This window comes from Antrostomus carolinensis, unplaced genomic scaffold (assembly GCF_000700745.2).
Source record: "Antrostomus carolinensis isolate BGI_N321 unplaced genomic scaffold, ASM70074v2 scaffold22115, whole genome shotgun sequence".
Classification (NCBI taxonomy): Eukaryota; Metazoa; Chordata; class Aves; order Caprimulgiformes; family Caprimulgidae; genus Antrostomus; species Antrostomus carolinensis.
This window is the reverse complement of record NW_010318781.1, coordinates 46,172-67,379: the sequence shown is the minus strand read 5'-3', so window position 1 is coordinate 67,379 and position 21,208 is coordinate 46,172. Positions and strand designations below refer to the sequence as shown.

General features: G+C 36.9%; 1 protein-coding gene across 1 annotated transcript in view; it reads left to right on the top strand.

Moving 5' to 3' along the window:
- The window catches only part of PSME4 (proteasome activator subunit 4), a 61,782-nt gene that overhangs the window by 2,771 nt on the left and 37,803 nt on the right, over positions 1-21,208 (top strand). The window contains exons 3-17 of the mRNA XM_010169053.1: positions 2,920-2,964; positions 4,272-4,421; positions 5,596-5,659; positions 8,951-9,025; positions 10,596-10,718; positions 11,204-11,296; positions 12,220-12,485; positions 14,057-14,243; positions 14,846-14,935; positions 16,304-16,368; positions 16,464-16,614; positions 18,230-18,328; positions 18,722-18,791; positions 19,225-19,292; positions 19,846-20,061. Of these exons, the coding sequence (XP_010167355.1) occupies positions 2,920-2,964; positions 4,272-4,421; positions 5,596-5,659; positions 8,951-9,025; positions 10,596-10,718; positions 11,204-11,296; positions 12,220-12,485; positions 14,057-14,243; positions 14,846-14,935; positions 16,304-16,368; positions 16,464-16,614; positions 18,230-18,328; positions 18,722-18,791; positions 19,225-19,292; positions 19,846-20,061 (1,762 nt within the window). The remainder of the gene's footprint in view (positions 1-2,919; positions 2,965-4,271; positions 4,422-5,595; positions 5,660-8,950; positions 9,026-10,595; positions 10,719-11,203; positions 11,297-12,219; positions 12,486-14,056; positions 14,244-14,845; positions 14,936-16,303; positions 16,369-16,463; positions 16,615-18,229; positions 18,329-18,721; positions 18,792-19,224; positions 19,293-19,845; positions 20,062-21,208) is intronic.

The window sequence follows — 21,208 nt, the reverse complement described above, 5'->3', positions numbered from 1 at the left end:
AGAGTTTACAGTGAATTGTTGCAGTGCAAACCCCATCGGGAGCTTTGGTGTATATAGAAATTCAGAAAACTGGTATAAGGGGAAGTGGACTTGCAGTGTTTTTTTGCTTTGTTTGGAGTTTTTTAGGAAGAAATTTTTAGTTGTACTAATCCAATGAAAGATTGATATTTGGCTCACTGTACTTAGAAATTCACTAAAATAATTTGTGAAACTAGAGCTGGTTACTCTTTTCATTGTCTTAATTGAAACTCTTGTAATAGAGTGTCCACTGCAGGGCTAGAATTTCACTTAAGGACTGAATCTGTCCTAAAAAACTGAAAATTGTGCTTTTACTGCTTTTGATAATGTAAGAGTCAGTGGTGTCAGTTTATATGTTAACTGTTTTAACTGTAACATGTTTCTCTTTGAAAATATAAAGGTAAAGAAAAAACAGATTTACAAATTAATATAGTCATAAAAGAAGAAAGTAATAATGCAGTGCCAAAATGATGAATGGTGGTAGGGGTTAATAGTATTGTTGAGTGTTTTTTAATACATCCATGTGGCAAGACATAATAATAATAAGCTAAAAATACTTCAGGTAATAAGGAGGAACTTAAAGCAAAGAAAACTGAATAGGATGAGAAATTTTCCTTTATCTCATTAATTATGCTATTCTTTCAGTAATTAATAGGAGATACCTTCCAGTGTGAGTGGCTTTATTATCTCTCGATTACAAAGGTTTTAATACCTTTGTATTAAAAGACCTTATCCAAATGGTCAGCATTAAATACCTGAGCAAGGACAAGACTACAAACTACAGTAGGCTGATACAGTCCTCTCTGGTTTGTGTACATAGTTGCTTGCTGTTGTGCTCTATTGATCCCTGGTTAGGTTTGGTGGTAGAGTAGCACACAGAAACTGGCAAATGGGGTGACTGTAGGTATTTTTGAGCAATTCTGCAGTGATGGGTATGCAGAAAGTTGAACCAAAAGTGGAACAGAAGCTACTGCTAAAAAGTTTGAGTTTGTTCAAAGTGACAATGAAAACGGTAACCAGTCTCTTGTTCTCCCCAGCTATATTGTCCTGTCCTTTTCTAACTAGTAGTCATCAGTCAGGAGTCTTACCTTCTGTAGCTGGTCTGTAGTTTAACTGTGTACTAGATGGAAGTTTCCGTATGTACAAAATTGCCTGCTGTTGTTTTTTCTTTCTAGCTTCCATTCTATATATTTGATTGGAAGACAGGAGGGGACATCCCTTCCAATCTTTCTCCTTTACTCTCTTCCACTAACAAATGCTGACATCTGACCGAAAACTTGTGAATTTGAAAGACTTTTTGATCTCTGGCATCAGTGTTTCTTAAAATTCCTCTGTCCTTCAGGTTTTCCTTAGCAATAGTTGACTTCAGTGGAGTGTGCTAGTATGGGGATAGCTGCTTTTGTTTGTTTTGTCACACAAACATTTTTAATGGTAATCTTTAATGCTCTTAAGGAATGGTGCTGGTTCATGCTTTACTTATCTACTCTTGGAACAACTGTCACCTATTTCCTAACTCTTTCAAGAACAGTATTCACTTTAACCAGAATATGAGCTTCTTGCAGGGTTTGGTCTTCTGTTTAATGAATGGTTGGTCATTCCTCTTCAAATTTTAGAAGCTGTAAGTCAGCTCAAAATTTTAATTCTGGGAAAGATCATGGATTTACTTTGTCACTGTTGCATCAAATATACAGAATTTTGCATCTTCTGGAGTGCTGCTTGAACTGAAGTAGTGTTATGAGGGCTGAGTGGGCTTCTGTTTGCTTGCAGTGAATGTTGAGATGTTGAAGGGAAATAGTGGTTTATCCATTTTATGTTTCTCCTGGCTGGTATGGGATCAGTTTATTTTCTGTAGCAATAGAGAGAGGGTGTGTGCATGCCCAGTGTTTGTGTGTCTCAATTCACCTAAACTGATCTTTGGTAAAATTCTAAAGGTGATACATTTACGTCATCTTTTTCTGATCCAAATAGCGTTTTTGTATCTTAGTTTTTTATGATGAACTAAAGGATGTAATTTTTCTATTAAGAGTACAGAAAGTACAACTAAAAGATACAGGGAGTTCTTCTGTTAGAACTCTTTTGTTTTTCATTTAGGGAATGTTTTTGCTAAAAATGCAATTATTCTTGAGCTTATCTTGTAACAAACAGAACATCTGAAGGACGTGACAATTTACTACCTTTATGGTTCCCTTAATTGATCTCTCTACTTGTCTCTCTCTTCCCCCTCCCTTTTATTCTTTGAGTTTATTCCGAGGTTTAGTCTTTTTTAAGTGGTTTGGTGGCATCCTGTGACAATTTGTATTAAAAGGATTTCTCAAATAAGTTTTCATGCTATGGATGAAAACACTCTTAACTGTTAATTGTGAGGGAAGCTAATGAAATAACCATTGATTTGCAGATAGTTAACCTCTCTTTATTAGAATCACTGGACAAAAAACAAAACCAAGTTGAAAAAGACAGATATTATGTTTGGAGTCTAATAATAACAACTACCTGAAGTCTGTTGTCTTTATTTATCTTACAAATATTTATGAAGTCCATAAACCCATTTCTGTTTGTATTTTCACCTTCCCCAGGAAGATACCTTGCTCTGCTGGTTGTTCATGGATAAAATGCAGGATATTACTTATAAGAAATGTTAATAATTTTTTACTCTTCACATAAATGCAGTAAATACTAGAGTGGTCTATGAAAAGTAGAACCAAGAGTTTAGCAGAGCAATTTTAATTGTTATGATTAGATCTGTGTGGAAGGCAATTAGCTACTGCATGTTCACAGAAGACATCTAATTGCATCAACATTACCTTAAGCTCTTGAGGGAAAAATCAGCAAATGGTTGTTTATTTTATGCTGTCATTGAAATTTGGTAATAAAATATCCCTAATGTTTCCTTTCTTGTTTCAGCTCTGTAGAAAGTGTTCTGAAAACACTTGTGAAGAGCTGCAGACTGTAAGTATTTGCTTGATTTTTTTTTTTTTTTAAGCCTGTATCTTTTATAGTGCTTTAAGAGAGGGTGTTTAAAAACAAATAAAACAAAACCAAAACCTCCTCCCTACTAGTCATTCCTTGGCTAATGTTGTCCGAACTTGTCTAAGCAGCTTGGGGTGGAGGGTAGAAATTTTTCTGTTTTACTGCATTATGAATGATCAATATCTCAGGTTCATAGGTTGTTTAAAATGAAAACAAAATGTCAGGCATGTTCCATGTTACAATATTTAAACAAAGTCTAAGGTTATTTGTTTGGGTTTTTTTTCTTTTTATCTGCCTTGGTTGAAAATCTGTTAATAGTTAGTTAAGCCCGGATATCACTAGATAAGGCCACCATTGCTTTTGTTCTTTTGTGCAAAAAACATTCACTGGGAATGTCTGAACCAGTCTTGCTCTTTGCAATAATTGACTTTGTTAGTAGCTTAAGATTCTGTAAAGATGCAGAAAAGTGACGACTTCTCTTTTATTTACTGTTCATATGGCCATTTGTAGCCGTCATCTGCATTCGTGGGAGCAGTTGTTTCACGTACTGATGTTACACATTGAGCGTTTCTATAGGAGATGCTGTCCTAAACACATATCATTAGTATAGGAACATAAGGATGAAACAAATCTTACACTTCTCCCAATTATGTATGGATGTTTGTAGCTAAATAAAACCCTGTAGTTTTCAATGTTGACTTTTCTGGGATCTGGTATTAATGTAAAAGTCATTGAAGCAGAGTGTTTTAAAAATGAAAATGTGATATTTGTCTCTTGAAAACTTTGACTTAAGGTTGGGACACTTCCAGTTGGCCCCATGTCAACTGCAATAACTATGTTGTATCTAGCATGCATTTTAAATACTGGATAGTATGGATACTTAGTTTCTTTTAAAATAAATTCTTGTAATGTTATGATAAATATTCCTCATGCCTTAAGTAATCTTTTTTTATATTGCATCAACTGTGAATAGTAGTTGTTTGGTTTTGACCAGCCTTCACACTGAAACGGTTATACCTTGTACACAGTCCTTTCTGGTTCAACATAAGAACCTTTGTACATTTGTGTTCTTAAAATAATATATCATGACGGCCTTGATCTTAACTCTGTGTTTCATGAAGGTTAAGTGGAGTTGAGAACTGACTGTCTATTGCCCCTGGGTACATGGTCTTACTGTAAACCTTAAGATTTTTATGACAAATTAATAGATAGTTTTAAATATGTTTTAAAAAGACCCGAACTTTAAAACCAAGCCTTTATTTGTTGAATGGTTTCCCTGTTTTCAGATATTTTCCAGAAGATGCCACTGAGGAGATGCTAGATGAGTGGAGGCCTTTAATGTGTCCATTTGATGTTACCATGCAAAAGGCTATTACCTATTTTGAATTATTTCTACCTACTACCCTTCCTCCTGAACTTCACCAGAAAGGTTTCAAGTAAGTGTAACTGAATGTCTGTTGGTATAGTGTTCTGCTACAAATGCAAGCAGTTATCTTTTACAGGATGGCTTGAAGTCAACCAGCAAAATGAATGGTGGCTTTTAAGAGCATTTTTGGAAGGAGTTCAAGACAAATTCTGTCAGCATTCTTTTTTTGTAAAAGTAACCTGAGGGGATCTTAGTACCTATTCTCTAATGGGTTCTCCTTTCTCTAAAGCATGCAGTATACAACAGAGCAATTCAGTTTGTACTTTTAACTCTGAAGGAATAATCTCACAAGTTAAAATCATTAACCATAGCACATAGCTCAGCTTTAAGTTTTACTTTCTGTTTAATTTGGGGTAGCTTTTGATGAGTCCTTCATGTAGGTTAGAGTACAGCTGTTACTACAAATATGGGATTGTGAGGTAGAGCTCTTCAGTTTACTCTCATGTGGAAATGCAAGATGTTCAGAAGAGAAATGAGTTTGAGAATTGAAGGTGAAACATTTGGAGAATGGAACAGTATCTGGATCATCTTTAAGGCAGAACTGTTGAACTTGGAAACGTAAGCTAGTGATGTTTAGCACATGTAAAGATTACTTAGGATGGTTATATTAAGAGTATATTTGTGCTGTAGGGTTAGTGAAAACTTCAAGGAAGAGGGTGAATATAGTTTATAAAGATGAATTTAGGTAAGGGAGTGGTATGGAGGGTTTACATCCTTGGCTTCAGATTAATTCAGAATAACTGCTAATGACACGTGTAACCATTGGTCAGTAGGGACAAATTTCAGATTTTAAGGTAGAGGGAATTGAGGTGTGATATATTTTCAAAACCTAGCCATGCAAACCCAATACACTTACCTGTGTTGGGATGTCAATATGTAATGAAATGTCGAAGCTGAAGTAGATAACGAAACGCCTGGTTTCCTTTCACTTGTGTGAAAGAAAGGGATCAGAAAAGAGTAAGAGGAGGAGAGGCAAAAGAACCAAGGACTGAAGCTCAGGATCAGAGTTGGGGGTAGGAGGGATGCTGTTGGAGGCAAAGTGATACAAGCATGTCCATATGGATCCTTGTTCTTTTTGAGGGGTAGGTGAGTTCTTGAGATCACCTTGCAATGTGAGGTATAAATATCCAAAGAGGGAACTGTTTTCACAACATTAAAATTATTTTGATTCTGTTCTCTTGCAGGCTTTGGTTTGATGAATTTATAGGCCTTTGGGTGTCAGTTCAAAATCTTCCCCAATGGGAAGGGGTAAGTATTTACTTTTCACCTATACTAGAAGAAATCCATTAAAATATTCCTACAATGTGCTTGCAAGGCATTGAAGTCAAACAGTGAGATAATGGATTTTTTTTTTTCCTTCTGCTTTAACTAGTACAAGAAAGCAAAGCCAATAATTTCATTATTGTTAGCAAGCAATTACTGGCTGAATAAATGAGACTGCACTTGTGCTTCGTGAACATTGTTTAATGGCAAGCTCAGGCAGCTTTTCTGTCTAGCCTTGGGAATGCTGGCATTTTCCAGACTGCCTGCTAATGCTCAAAGTGATGCAAAGTGCTATTGTGATTTCTGTAAATTATAATTCTGTAAAATCCCATCTTTTATGTCTTAACACATCTTTCATGATCCCTGATTTTAAGTAGTAATGCTTTACCTTGACTCCAATGAGTTGTCATCTTTATTTTAGATATAGTAAAGAATCTTGGCCTGGTGCTCCTCTTGGCCAAAAATACCATTGGGCTGTATATTTAAAGGAAAATGGCTATGTACCTATCTGCCTTTTTTGTGTATCTCATGTGACTGGATACAAACTCAGGAAATAAAACAAAATCTCATTCTTGAGACAACACCAGCAGCAGCTTAGGTGCTATTGTTGTCAGCTGACCTGTGCCTTGGCTTTACTGCAGTGAAACTTGGCATATTACCAGATTTTTTTTTCCATGCTCAATATGAACATAAGCTCACTGACCATCTGGCTCCTTTTACTAATCTCCTGCCTGTATACACAAGGAGGACTTCTCGGTGTCTTTGGAGAAAGCTGATTTCCAGAACACCATTGAATGTTACCTTTGTAGCACATTCTCTTTCTGGCAGTTTCTTTGTGAAAATACTTGTGTGTAGGTCTTTCTGGTTTGAGTTATGTTTCATCACAAATAAAGGAAGGCTCTTTGTTCCAACAGTTGGCAATTGTCAAGATTTGAACAGGGGTGATTGCCAAAGTTTTATTTGAGATTGAAGACACTTCTCCATCTTTCTGATGGCTACCCAAAAAAATCACAGTTCTGTCTACTCTTTCTGATGGAAAGGTGTCAGCCTGCACTTTAATGTCATGATTTGGTTTGTTTCTGTCCAATGGTCTAACACATGATCATCAACATGCTTTTGTATTTTCTCTCTGATGTTTTTCCTCTCTTCCAATGTATTCTGACAGTTTGTTCGGAACACCCAAACAATGTTATTTTTTCCCCAAAGCTTTCACTTCTTGTTTCCTTTACTGTCTTGTCCACTTCTTAAGGGCAGGCTTGTTGATTTCATCAAGCTTGGATGCAGATAATTAAACATATGGGGTCTGACTATACAATCCAATTTAAGCCTCTGTATGCTGCAAGCTTGTTCTCAGCTTTGGCAGGAGTTAAACTTGCTGTTGGAAGGGGAGCTATAGAATCAATTGCCTTTGTGCATGGTAAGGGTTTATTTCAGTGGGTGTTTCCTAGTATCAAACAAAAAAGGTAATCATTTAAGAAAATGTAACACGTGTCTTCAGGCTGTGTCAGATCTGACTGTCCTGAATTGAATTCATGGATTTTCCAAATGTATCATGTTCTTCAGACTGAGAGGGTGAACTCTTCTGTGAATATCTGTCTCTGAATTAGGCAGGATTATTTAAAGCCTGCCCTTTTGGCTTTGCCATAGCTTCAGGATACTGATAGAAGCATCAAGGCTCTTGGAGACCTGATAGGTATTTCCCTATTTGGATAAGCTCATTAAAGGAATGTTGGGGGATTATGTGCTTTCTCACAATCAGGATATAAGAGTGAAACTTCATCTCCTTTTTTGTTTAGTCCTGATAACTCTCTTTCCTAAGGACATCTTTCAGTTCCCTTTTGGACTCATGAAACTGTCTTCTGGCAATGGATTATCTAATTCTTCATAGTCACATGTCTGGCACCTAATGCTGTGACCTTTACAAGCTACAGACATGTATAAACCAAAGCTTACAAACATGACAGCCATCAGCACATGCAAGCGTAAGATGGATCCTGCAGAAGCTAAATAGTCCTTCAGGATCTGTTGATTGAATTTTCTTCACTGTCTATATATAGATGGTATTTTAGACCAATATCCACATTCAGCTCACGTGAGAGAACTCTACTGGTGAGGAAGCACCATGAGATGAATTGACAATCGTAAGTGCTTGTTAAGCTGCTCCAACTCGGAGTTACTGGGGAATATGTGCATGGCGTGCTACTTTCTGATCAAAGTTATCAAGAACCAGGACAATGCATTGGCAGCCAGAGTGGACAGGGCCCTTTCCCTTGCCAGAAAGTGGTTTGTCTTTGAATGCCTGTTTATTATCTTCCCAAACCTCCTATCTTATACAGCCTATCTCTCTCATTCTTGCATATAAGAGGATTCCTAATGTGTGTGTTGGTAGGGTCACATTCTTCACAATGTTCTTTAGGACATTTTCCAGTAACTAATCCAAATAATCCTCTATGCAAAGGCTGGAAAAGTAGGTAGCAGGTTTCTGTTAGAGAAGTCAATAAAATCATCAAACTAGAGCCTGTTATGTTACGAGATTTTTTGCCTTGCTTAAGCTGTGTTGTAGGTTTGCTGGGAAATCTCTCTTCTGTCACCTGGAGTTTGTTCCAGACCTTTGCTGCAGAGATGAATAGTCTGCTATGCCCGGTTGATAAAATGGTGATAGTGTTTGAAGGACTCTGAAGGTTAGTACAGGTGTCTTTCTGTAAGCTACTACCAGGAGTCTTCTGATCTGTGGAAGCTGTTCAAAAAGGGGAAAAAGGCTCAAAGCTGCTCAAAAGGGGAAGAGGTATTTCTTAGCAAAAGCTGAAGTCTTTGACACCATATAGCTCAAGTATAAGTTTGTCTGTTGTTCATCTACTGTTCTTCAGAGTTTTTTCTAACAATAAATGGTTGAGAATTAAAATGTTAGTGAATGCATCCTGCCTTTCATGTTAATTCACAAAGCATGGGGAGAGTATGAGTATACAAAAAAAAAAAATAAAACTAAAGAGATAGGGGTGTATATTCTGACAGGCTGCCTCTCCCAGAACTTATATCAGAATTACCTGCTTTGTGAGTGCTCAGATGAGTAATGAGTTGGACTCCTGAAGGTAGGAATTCAAATACATTGTGAAATGTGGTATTGATGGCTTCTGATAGAGTGAAATCTACCTTTGCAAGTGCTTTAGTGCCATGGAGAGCTTTTATCTTGCATCTGTAAGTAGATTGAGGGGTTTGTTCATCTTTTATTATAAATATATTCTAATGAATATTTCCTTCTTTTATGGTTGTTTTCAGCACCTAGTAAATCTTTTTGCTCGCTTGGCCACTGACAACATCGGGTACATCGACTGGGATCCGTATGTACCAAAGGTAATATTTCTAATTTTATGAAATTATTTTGTTTACTTTGAGACAAGTCTACAGTGTTACTATGCTAAGAATAATTAATATTCCCTATATGGGTCTTATCCTGCAGTGGCTCAGGGGCCCAGGATTTTCAAATTAGGTACTGTGGTGGTTTCACCCACAGGTAAGACTATGGGATCTTGCTCTCACTCTGCCCCCACCCAACCCGGTGAGATGGGAAGGGAATCACAACAAAGGGGTCATGGATTAGAATGAGGACAGGGACGGCTCACTCACCAGTTATGGTCATGGGCAAAACAGACTCAATTTGGGGAAGAAAAATCAATTTAATTAGTTAACAATACTCCACATAGCACAGTGACATATAACAACCACATCTTACAACACCTTCCCTCACCCCTCCCTTCTTCCTGGGCTCAAATCACTTTGCTCCCATTTTATCTACCTTCTCTCCCCCTAGCAACACAGGGGACAGGGAATGGGGGTTCAGTCAGTTCATCTATGCCGCTCTTTCCAGCATGAAAGTCCTTCCTATGGGCTGCAAAAGTCCAGGAACAAAGTGCTCCAACGCGAGCTTCCCATGGAGTCATGGACCTCTTCAGGCTCAGCTCCTGGCTCTGGCATGGGGATGTGCATGAGCTGCAGACAGGCCTCCGGTCCAACGCACCTCCTCACCCCCAGCTCGGGGGCTTCCCCCTCCATGCTCTTGCCACTGAGTGTCTCTGGGGTCTCAGTTCAGTCACACCTGCCCTCAGGCTCAGTTTCTGCTCCAGCATGGAGTCCTCCAGGGCCTACACATGGGTTATCTGCTCTGCTATTCAACTTCCATGGGCTGCAGGGGACCTCCTTTACCTTCTCCTACTCCATGCATGTGAGGTTCTCTGTCCTCCCCCTCCTCCTTCCTCCTGGCAACAAAGCTTTCTGTTTAGGCCAATGGGCATCTTTTGTTCCGGTCAATGGCCTCTCCTCCAGGTTCTCTCCACCTACTTCTTTTCAAGACAGTCCTTCCCCTCACAAATATGGATTCAAAGAAGCGTTTCTCTAGTGCTCATTGGCTCAGCCTGGGCTGGAGGCGGGTATGCCATGGAACCAGGGAATCTTTGTGAAGCTTCTCACAGGGGCCATCACTGTAGCTCCTTCCCCCAGTGCCAAAAACACCACCTGCCCTGCACAAACCCAACACAGGTACATTCATTTGAAGACCGAAGTTTAACTTTGAAAATTTGAGCCATCCTTTTGTAGCAGACAGCAGTGGAAGTTGTCACTGTTATCACCTGACTCAAAATCAAACCAAAGCAAAAACATACATTACTATACAAGTGCTGTCTGATTGTATAACTAATCTAATGTTCTTTTGGAAACGACTCTTAATGATACTCTTTTGATAAATAGTATATATGATCTTTGAATCTTTCAGGTCATGGATTTTTAAAAATACATTCATAGCAGTTATATTTTTTTAAAGAAAAACCCAAACCACCAAACAGCTTTTGATTAGAAAAAGAATTTATCCAGTTTTATGGCCTAAATGAATAAATTAATTTATGCCAATGTGGTTTTTTTCTTTTTGCAGATTTTTACTAGAATTTTGAGGAGTTTAAATCTTCCAGTGGGAAGCAATCAAGTTGTTGTTCCAAGATTCTTAACAAATGCTTATGATGTAGGACATGCAGTAATGTGGATCACAGCCATGATGGTTAGTAACTTTTTCATAAAGTGAAACAAAAACTAGTGTAAAGCTTTAAGCAAGTATGTATTTAAAATTAATGTTTGTTCTGTGTAGCTCACTGCAGAAACATGTTTTTAGGCTATCTTTTGCCCAAGGTTTGTTTTGGAGTACATCATTTCTCTGTCAGTTTGGACTGTGGATGGAAATGTTTATTTCACAGTCACTGTGTGTGAGGTTGTGGAAATGAGCAGCCAGCTACAAGTGCCACTGTGGATACGCACTTGGGACCTGCTGAAGAATTAAATCAGTCTTTTAGGGTGAACCTCATCAGATCAGGAGAGAACTTGCTACTTAGTGCTGAGCTGAGAGTGGGGAAGGGAGGGAATTTGCAGATGTGATTTGAGGTATTGAAGTATTGCTGAAGTAAGTGAGAGTGCTCAATTGTGCTGCTGTGTTACCTGTTCATTTTAACTTATGCTGTGTAATAAAAATCTGTGTTTTATTTTTTACAGGGTGGACCAAGTAAACTGGTGCAGAAACACTTGTCTGGATTGTTCAACAGCATTGCCTCTTTTTACCATCCTTCAAATAACGGGCGCTGGGTGGTGAGTTTTTTGTATGTTAAGACAGTAACTTAGGCTGTAATTTCGATGGTCAAACCTGTCAAATCAAACATGTTGATAGATGTGCTACATGTTCCAACAACCAAATTATCTGTTGGTTGTAAAATATTTTGAGGCTTTAATTTGCAAGATAAGTTATTGTATTGTAATTCAAATTATACTTTTATTCTGATGTCGGGACCCCAGCTAATGGAGTATTCTTCAGACATCTAACTCTAGTGCAGTTTAGAAGTCCAAAACTAGACATCTAATTCATATATAGCTAGGAAAAAAGTCAGCACTTTAAAGGAGGGTGCTATACAGCATCAGTATTACTTGTGTGACACAGCTCTTATAGCACTGACTAACTGTCTGCAAGTTAGCAAAATCTAGTTTTGATTAACCGAAGCAAAAAAGATTTTTAATGCGTATCTACTTTGATGAAGCATAACTTTTTGATAATGTAGCTAGTGGAATATTCTGCTAGAGAATGTAAGAATCTCCCTGTGATAGCTGGTAGAATGTACAGATTAAAATAGCAAGGCTGGTCAAAGCAGTGGCAAAGGAGCTGACTTGTTCTAGAATAGGGTATTTGCTTATAAGTAAATATGCAGAGAATGCTCTCAAAGTTGTCCTAATTACTGGGAAGTAATTTTGATTCTTGGCTGTATCCTTTATATGTATTTTTCTTTTTTTTTTTTTTTTTTAATCATAAGGCATAGTGCTGGTAGCATAATTGTTAATATTTTGGGAACTGAAGTTTAATGACAAATTGTGAACATTATATTTTAGAGCTCTTCTTAGTTTTCTTTTGTTGCAGTTGTGTAATTTCGAGATACTGACTTATTGATTGTCTGGTGTACACTTAGCAGCTCAAATTCTGCTGCTGTCAAGTAATTGAATAGCATTTTTTGTATATTCCACAGAACAAACTGATGAAACTACTTCAGAGGTTACCCAGTGGTGTTGTCAGAAGGCTGCATCGTGAGCGCTACAAGAAAATGACTTGGTTAACTCCTGTGCCTGCTAGTCATAAACTTACTGATCAGGATGTTACAGACTTTGTAGAATGCATTATTCAACCTGTTCTTCTGGCCATGTTTAGTAAAACTGGAAGCTTGGAGGCTGCTCAAGCCCTACAGAACCTTGCACTGATGCGTCCTGAATTAGTAATTCCACCTGTACTTGAGAAGTAAGTTCTGCAGCAACATTATAACTTCCCTGTTCCTTTCCCAACAAATAAATATGCAAAGCAGTCATATTAAATTATAGGCAGTTTCCTTGCTGCCAGTGAATGCTTGCAGTGAGAGGAGCTGCTCATGCATACCCCTGAGCAATCACTTGAGTCAGGACAGGGAGTGAGGGAGGACTTTGGTTTTTATTTTAATTTATTTGTTTTGGTTTGGGTTTTTTTTTTTAAACACTTGGCAAATGGCATAGTTCTGGGTGTTGTTCATAGCTTGTGCAGTATATGGTAGTTCACAGGTGGTTTGCGTTTCTGATAACATTTTATATCAGATAGTTGGTGGATCAGTTGAAAAAGCAACTCTGTACCTTTTATTCATGAGCCACTTTTTACTTGCTCACTAGCTTTCAGTTGGGCCAAATATAAATGATGGTATTGCGTGTTTGTGTAGTAATAAGCATAAGTTTTGTACTTCTGTTTTGAGTTGGAGTATGTTACAGACTGTTTAAAATTACTGTCATTGCTTCTGACTTCGTAATCAAATCACTAAAGTACATGCTCATGTAAATACTTAGTTTGTACTATAACTAGTGCCTTGGTGCCTGAAATTCCAAAAGAAAAATGCAACTTCTTCCTGCTCCAATGAAAAGCTTTCTTCCTAGTCCCTGTCCATGTTCCCCTTCCTATGCAGTTTTTTGTACTTTAATAACTTATCTTGTAAAAACAGTGAAGAAATGAGTTTGTCTTGAAGAACTCTTCCTGAGTTCCATACCTTACTGACTCAACTGTAAAAACTTGATAAATCTGCTTTTACATGAAAACATTTCAAGCATAGCAGTTCTAAGGACAGCAATGGACGCCCATATTGGGAATGAATACCTTTTCTGTTTTGAGAGCAAACTGAACGTCTGCTCAGTAGTGCAAACTATTACTGGTATGTTTACCTTGGCTGCAGTTCCAAATTCATTTTGTGGAGTAGACGTAGGTCCTTTGAATGACATAGGGCAAGGGTAGCACTGTCTCTTGTTTGAACTGTAGGTTGTTGTAAGAAGTGTTATGCAGTTTCCTAAAAAGTACTTGGAGTAAAAAGAGGTTGAAAAATCACAGTAACTTAACAGGGTTTTATAAAAAAGGTATGGACTTCAGTGTAACATTAAGTAATATAATCCTTATCTATTTAGAGGCAGTCAAAGCAAGTTTTCATGCTTGTGACAAGAACCTTATGCTTTTAAGTGCACAGCTTGCATTAGCCTAAAGTTCAAACACAAAAGTCATCGTAGCTTTGAATCTAGGAGCCCGTGCAGTTATTAATTCCTATGTTGCAACTGCTAACAAATTGTCTAATCCTGAATTTTTTGTGAGTAGGACTGATCAAATGAAAGGAACATTTCAAATAGAACAATATTAAGTCAATTGGAAAAAGTTTGGAAAAAAGTTTTGAAACTATTATTAACTTGAATTTTTCTTGCAGAAATTTTGTACCCTTTCTGTAGAAAATAACGTGTGCGATCTGCTCTTATTTTCTTTGAAGGCTTTAGAAACATTGTTCCTAATATGACTGCTCTTAAACTTTATAGAACATATCCTGCACTTGAGACATTGACAGAACCTCATCAGCTCACAGCTACTTTAAGCTGTGTAATTGGAGTAGCTCGTAGTCTGGTGTCTGGGGGAAAGTGGTTTCCTGAAGGTCCGACACACATGCTACCTCTGCTGATGAGAGCATTGCCTGGGGTGGATCCAAACGACTTCAGCAAGTGTATGGTGAGTGTATAAATCCTGCTGTTTCTTAGAAGATAGCTAACCAGCTAGTTCACTCTGAACGCTTTTTTTAATATTCGTATTAAAGCAGCTAACTCATGTTTCCAGAAGTTCTTAGCCTGATTTTGTTCCTGCACAACTTTATTTTTAAAAAGTTAATATTACAAGCCTCTAACTTATGATAATGTTTTGGCTTGTTGGACAGTGCAAAATGAATCTTTAACGCCAGGCTGTGATAAGCATTGTACCGACTTTCTGGGCAGCTCTAAAAAAAAACCAACGAACAAACATGTTCCAGAGCTCCTAGCAAATGTTCCTATTCTTTTAAAATCAAGGGGAAGGCCTTTATCACTAGGTGTTCATTAAATTAGGTCCTAAAAGCACACATATTAATCAACTATTCAAACAATGTAAACATTATAAGATTTTTGTAACTTTAAAGTTCAGCACAAAAATGTTATTGATATTTTGGGGAGGAAGAATTAGGCTCTGGAATTTTTTTTAATGTAATGATTTACTTTAGCTCCCATACCTTAATTGCAAAAGCTTTTTAATGTGTAGAATATAGTAACACTTATTAAAGAGCTGTTTGCAACTCTCAACAGATTACATTCCAGTTCATTGCAACGTTTTCTACTTTGGTGCCTTTAGTAGATTGTTCATCTGTATTGCAAGAAAGAGACGATCTTTCAGAGGTAAGAGTGCTGTGCAGTTCTAAAAACAAAACTATAACCTAGTTTTCAATTTCATTTCTAGCAATATAATCTCTTCAGGACTGTAACAGGCTTGCTACTCTCTTTTTGCATACGTAAAACTGTTAAACAAAAATGCAACAAAAACCAAAATGTGCATCAGTTTGCTTCTGGTCACTGTGGTCACAGCTGACAGTGTGCAGATTTGCCACGTATTCTTAGCATTGCTGCCTAGTGATAGATTGTTGTAGAGAGAATGTTAAAGTCAAACTGTTTAAAATTTTTATGTCAAAACTTAGCTGCACAAGGCCCTGTGTAGTCTAACCTGACTCTGAGCTTGCCCTGCTTTGAGTAGGAGACTGGACTCCTCATGGACTCCTCCACTCAAAACTCTCCATGTAGGAGATTGGACTCCTACATGGTCTCCAGAGGTCACAAAAAAACATTAAGGTAGCAATAAAGAAAAACAAAACCAAAAAAAGCACAGATGACTACAATGTTGTTGTGAGAAGTGTGTACATCAATTCTAGTTCAAAACTCGTCCAGTTTAGAGCAAGGTAAAAGGTAACTGGTTGATTGTCTGGAGACTCTGAAAGAAATTTGATTTCCTGTAGTGCTCCTGCATTCTGTTTCTCCAGTATTGTTCTAGTACTTTGACCTTTTCTTTTCCATGTAGTAAAAAATACAGGAGAGAATGGGAAATAGTTTTTCTGTTTCTCTACTTATCACTAGGGTTTTGATTCTGCTTTTGATACAGCAGTTCAAGCACAGAGAGTGAAGCTGTATCTGGCATATTACAAATGAGGCAGCAGCAGTGTCCGCTGTGGTAGTTGCAACTGCTGTGTAAAATGTTCATCTGCTGCTAGAAGTCTCGTAGTTCTCAGAACACCTAGTCGCTGCAGATTGCATAGATTCTGAATACTCAGCTACTGGAAGAAGTTAATTTAATTGCCCCAGAGCTGCAGCACTCAAGAATTAACAGAGGAGTTTGTACACTGAATGCTTAATATAAATACGTTGGCAGAGCCAAGTCTGCCACCACAGTTGTCACTCACTGACCTCCTGCTGGAAAGGAGGATCAGTAGTAAGGCCAAAGGTTGTATCCATGGAGGCAAACGCGATTTCACACCGAGAGCTTATTTGGCTAAACATCAAGGCGAGGAAATTTGCTGGGACAGTTTAAATGTAATAATTGTTTTCACACAGTGTACTTGAGACTATACAAACTTAGATGGGAAATGCACTGTATAGTATGTATCATTTAAACATTGCAAGTGTTTTTGAAGTTGTTAATGTAGCAAATAAAGTTTATATTATGTTTCCTTAAGAAAAGACAACCTTTTGTGCTTCTTTTGCATTGGAAAACTGTAGGTGGAAAGAGAATTGTGCTCTGCAACTGCTGAATTTGAGGATTTTGTGCTGCAGTTTATGGATAGGTAAGTAAGCTAAGGGTAAGTGAAAGCTTGACATGAAAACTTAATAAAACTTCCAAGTTCCGCTTGCTAACTTTGTACTTATTATATTTGTGTAGATGTTTTGGACTTATAGAGAGCAGCACGTTAGAACAAACCAGAGAGGAGACTGAAACTGAGAAAATGACTCATCTGGAGAGTCTAGTGGAATTAGGTCTCTCTTCCACTTTCAGTACAATCCTTACTCAGTGTTCAAAGGATATCTTTAAGGTATGTAAACATGTACTTTCCATCTCACTTTAAGAGGCTTAATTTTCTATTGTGAAAGACTAGAGCATTCAGATTCTTCCGTCCTTCCTTCATTGTCCTGTTGTGAATTTTCATATTTAATCAAGGATAGAATTTGGGGGGCAGTTGAGGATTTACATATAGCTTACATAGCTTTTAGATTCTTGATAAAATCAAGAAGGATAAATCATTCTAACAGCTTCTTTTATAACTTTATCATTTTAGGCGGTGATTTTTCCTGTCTTATGATGGTAATGCTAACCTTACCCAATCCTCCACTTTCCATTTCTCTGCCTATCCCTAACAGTTCTTCAACTGGGCAAAAGAACCTGTTCGAGTAGCCATGAGGTTAATAGGATCAGAAAATTTATCTGGATTAAAATAACTCAGGGAAGGGGGTGCACAATCCATGATGTTACACAGGCAGATTTGTTTCTTGCAAGTTGGGTTAAAATATTTTAATCTTTTTACATTACATTATGTATATATTTGGAGATGCTAAGTTTTGTACATTTTGAACCAGTGCGGAGGATGTTTTTGGTATAATTTCGTCTAGAATCTTTTGGTTAATATAAGTCCTAAGTTAATTCTTTGTTGTCATTAAGTATTTAATTTGTATTTTTCCTGATTGTAAAGTAATTTCATGCAATCTACACTGTTTATAGTTCAGCTTGCCTTGCAAGGTACTGGATGGTAATAAGCTGCTTTAAAATATGCTGGCCATTTAAATAGTTGATAGTTAATTCCCTCTTTATTTGTTAACTAAGGGATGTTCTGGCTTTACATCAGTTTCACAAGTGAAATAACGTAGTTTTCCTTTCAGAGGACTGTGACTTATTCAGGGGAAACTGGTTTTCTTTGTAGTTTCTTGGGAGCACCCCAAGCTTACATTAGTCGACAGGATTTACCTGAACTCTTTTCTTCCTCAAGTGAATATATTAGAAGTGTCTCCATCATTTAGCTGAAGGCAACATCCCATTATGTCACCAGTTAAAGCACACAGTGTGTTTTGGTTTTAAACTCTCAGGAGTGGGGGAATATAGACCTTCCTGTAATTGAATTATTTTAATGATAGTGGACCGTCTAATGTATTTTCCAGTTACAGTGTGTTACTGTAACTGAGTGTTGCAATAAATAGTAAGGAAAAAAGTTAAAGCTACAAACTGAAACTGTTTTGACAAACCTTTTGTCATTGCTGCTTCTGCAGCAGCTTTTATTCTTCAGCTCAAGGACGTAGTTGTACAGTTAGACATAAGCATTGCATAGTGTGAAAGACACGTATACTGGTAACGTTCAGGATTTTTTTTCCTGGGCAGTTACTGTTCATATACATTTTTTTAATCTATCTATTCTGTAATGTTGTCAACTTTAATTATGAGAGTGGTTACATTTTACTTGGCTTTAGGCATTCTACAGAACTGCTTTCTCTGTGTATCTGTTATGATTTTTTTTAAATGTCAATCATGTTTCTGGTCTTCTGTTTTCAAAGAATACAGTACTCTATGTACAGATGCTGGCTTCTGTGCAACATCAAACGTCTGATGATACTTAGTTAAAAAAAAAAAAGTAACCTCCATCCTTTTGTGCTAATTTTTAGGTTGCCTTGGAGAAGGTCTTTAACTTTGCTGTTTCAAATATATTTGAGACGAGAGTTGCTGGTCGAATGGTTGCCGATATGTGCCGAGCTGCAGTAAAAGTGAGAGGAAATGCTCTGATTTCACTTGATTTTTAGTTTTAAAAAAACAAAGCCAGTACTACTACTTTTTCTTATGTAATATCTTTTAATTTTTCTTGTAAATACAGCTGCTTCCTAATATTATATCTTTTATAAAACTGGATGGTTGCATATAGCAATATTTCAAGAGATTAGTTCACAAGTATTTTTCTTGCATTTATGTTAAATTTAATACAAATTTTATTGAATGTTTAAAAATAATTGACAGGCTGATTCTAGATTGAATTAGGGCTGAGATAGTCTATTAGTTCCTCTTTTTCAATAATGTTGTTAGAAGATTTTTATCAATGTGTGTGCTGAGTTCCATAAGGCATCTTTTTTTTTAAAATGGGCTATTTCTGATGCCGTTTCCAGTGCCGCCCTGAGGAATCTTTGAAGCTGTTTGTACCACACTGCTGCAGTGTTATAACTCACCTCACAGTCAGTAAGTTTATAAGATTTCTAATGTTATTTACTTCAATTTAGATTGAGTTTTGTTAACTTAAAAATATTTAAAACTTCCATGTGTTTTCCCCAACTTCATTTCAATGATGGAAAATTAATTCAGTCCATTATTTCGTCTAAAAAAGCAGACCAACAACTATTTATGTGTAATTTCAAGACAGAAACCTGTCAAGCTACAGCAGCATGCTTCTTTGAAAACGGAGCAGTTTGAGGAATGTCCGGAGACATTTTGATTTCTCAAAAAGCATTCAAGATGTTAAATTGGCTAAAGTAACTTCCCATTGGATGTGGGTGCAGTATGAATTGGAAGGTTGCAATAAGAGGTTTATGCAAGCATCTGGTTTATGATTTAGCTTGTTGGGAAAACTTGATGGCAGTATAGTTACAGTAGTGCTTATCACTTTTTCCTCTAGATGATGATGTATTACATGATGAAGAGCTAGATAAGGAGCTACTTTGGAATCTTCAGCTTTTGTCAGAGGTATTGCAAAGAATATTCTCCCCATGCATGTATTTAATTGAATCCTGCTAATAACCCTGAAAGAAGAAAATAATAAAACTTTGTTAACAAAGTAAATGTTGTAGGAATGACATTGCATAACTTCTTTTTCTTATCTAATTTAAAACGAGACATAAGTGGCTGTTCTTTGAAGAAAATAAACATATGGTGTGTATGTGGGGGGGAAAAAAGCATTTCATACAAACGATTATTGAGGGACAGAGAAAGAAGAGAGTTACATGCAGGGAAAAACATAAGATGTTTTTGTTAAATGTAAATCTTCTAAAATTAATCTCAAAACATATGAGTATTGCTAAAAAATTTTGAACAGCATCAAGAAACAATGTGTATTGGAGTTCTTAAGTGTTCCTTAAGCTTTTCCAACAATAGAAGTGGTAGTTCCTGTGTAAGGTCAGTCTTTAATTTGAATTCAGTGTGACATACAGAATGAAACCTGGTACAGGATAAGTTGAGTGATGTCCTCTAGAAAAAAATCAGTTATGTTTACTTTTGCCTTGTTTGTCTTTCTTATTAGATCACTCGAGTGGATGGAAAGAAGTTGCTACCATACAGGGAGCAGCTTGGGAAGATACTGCAGCGAACCCTACATTTAACCTGTAAGCAGGGTTACATTCTGTCTTGTAACCTACTGCACCATCTTCTTCGTTCTGCTACACTTATCTACCCCACAGAGTACTGCAGTGTGCCAGGTGGCTTTGACAAGCCTCTTTCTGAATACTTTCCTATCAAGGCAAGGATTTTCATTTATTTAGGATTAGAGGATATGACTTTATTAACACAATCATACACTATATTATTTGTTTTTATTTGGAGATTCTGAACATAGATAGCAGCAATGGAAAGTGTAGTTGAAAGATGCTTTAAGCTTTGAGACATATAGCAAGTTACAAGTTACTTAAAATTATACTTATAGCAAAAATAAATACTGTTGTTTTGAATAGTTTTATAGCATGACATGTTAGTGTTTTGTGGTGGATGTTTTACAATGATTGCATGACTAGAATATAGTGATACAAAGCAAGAGTGCCTGCTCATGTTTCTTAATCTTGTAATATATGATGCATTTAACGTAGACCCAGCTATCATGATGTACAGTGGTATAAACAGTTAAGTTTAGTGTTTAGCAGGAGAATTTCGCTGTTCACTTTAACTTAAATGTCCAGTCATAAGAAGCATTGTTGCACTAGGACAAATGTAGTCTTTCATCTGCTTTTGGGGATGAGAGCTGCAGCCTTTCCTTGTTCTTCTGCCTATAAATGTGGTTATCACATATAACAAGTAGTGGTGAGTGCATGGAAAAATGAGCACCACAGTGCAAAACAATTGCAAGAAAGGAGACATGGTATTTTACAGGTAGGCAGAATAACAAATGAACAGTGATTTTACACTGAGATAAAATGAAATAAAATGAAAGCAGAAGTGGCAATATTAAAAATTACTGAAACTGTCAAAAGTAATATGCTAGTCTGCTGTTAAGGCTTTGACATCCATTTGCCAATATTGCAGATGACCAGTGCATCGGTTTTCAGCTGGCCTATTTGAATATAAAGCTGCATTTTGCTGAAAAGTGTTCTTTTACATAACAACTGCAGACAATCTAATGCTTGTTACTGAAAGCCAGTACAGTTTTGTAAACTGATGGGAAGATAAAATTGGACCAGGTACTCATAAAACAAACAAAAAATCTTAATTTAATGCCCCAACACAAATATTTTAATTGAAAATATTCACAATTACTTTGCTATTCTGTACCTGTGTGCCTACTTTAGAAAGTGTATATTCTATCAACTCTTTATTGCCATTAACAGCTTGAGTTTGTCACTTGAATGCTTCCTACTCTGTCCCAGTGTAAAACTGCAGTTCTGTCACTTTCTCAA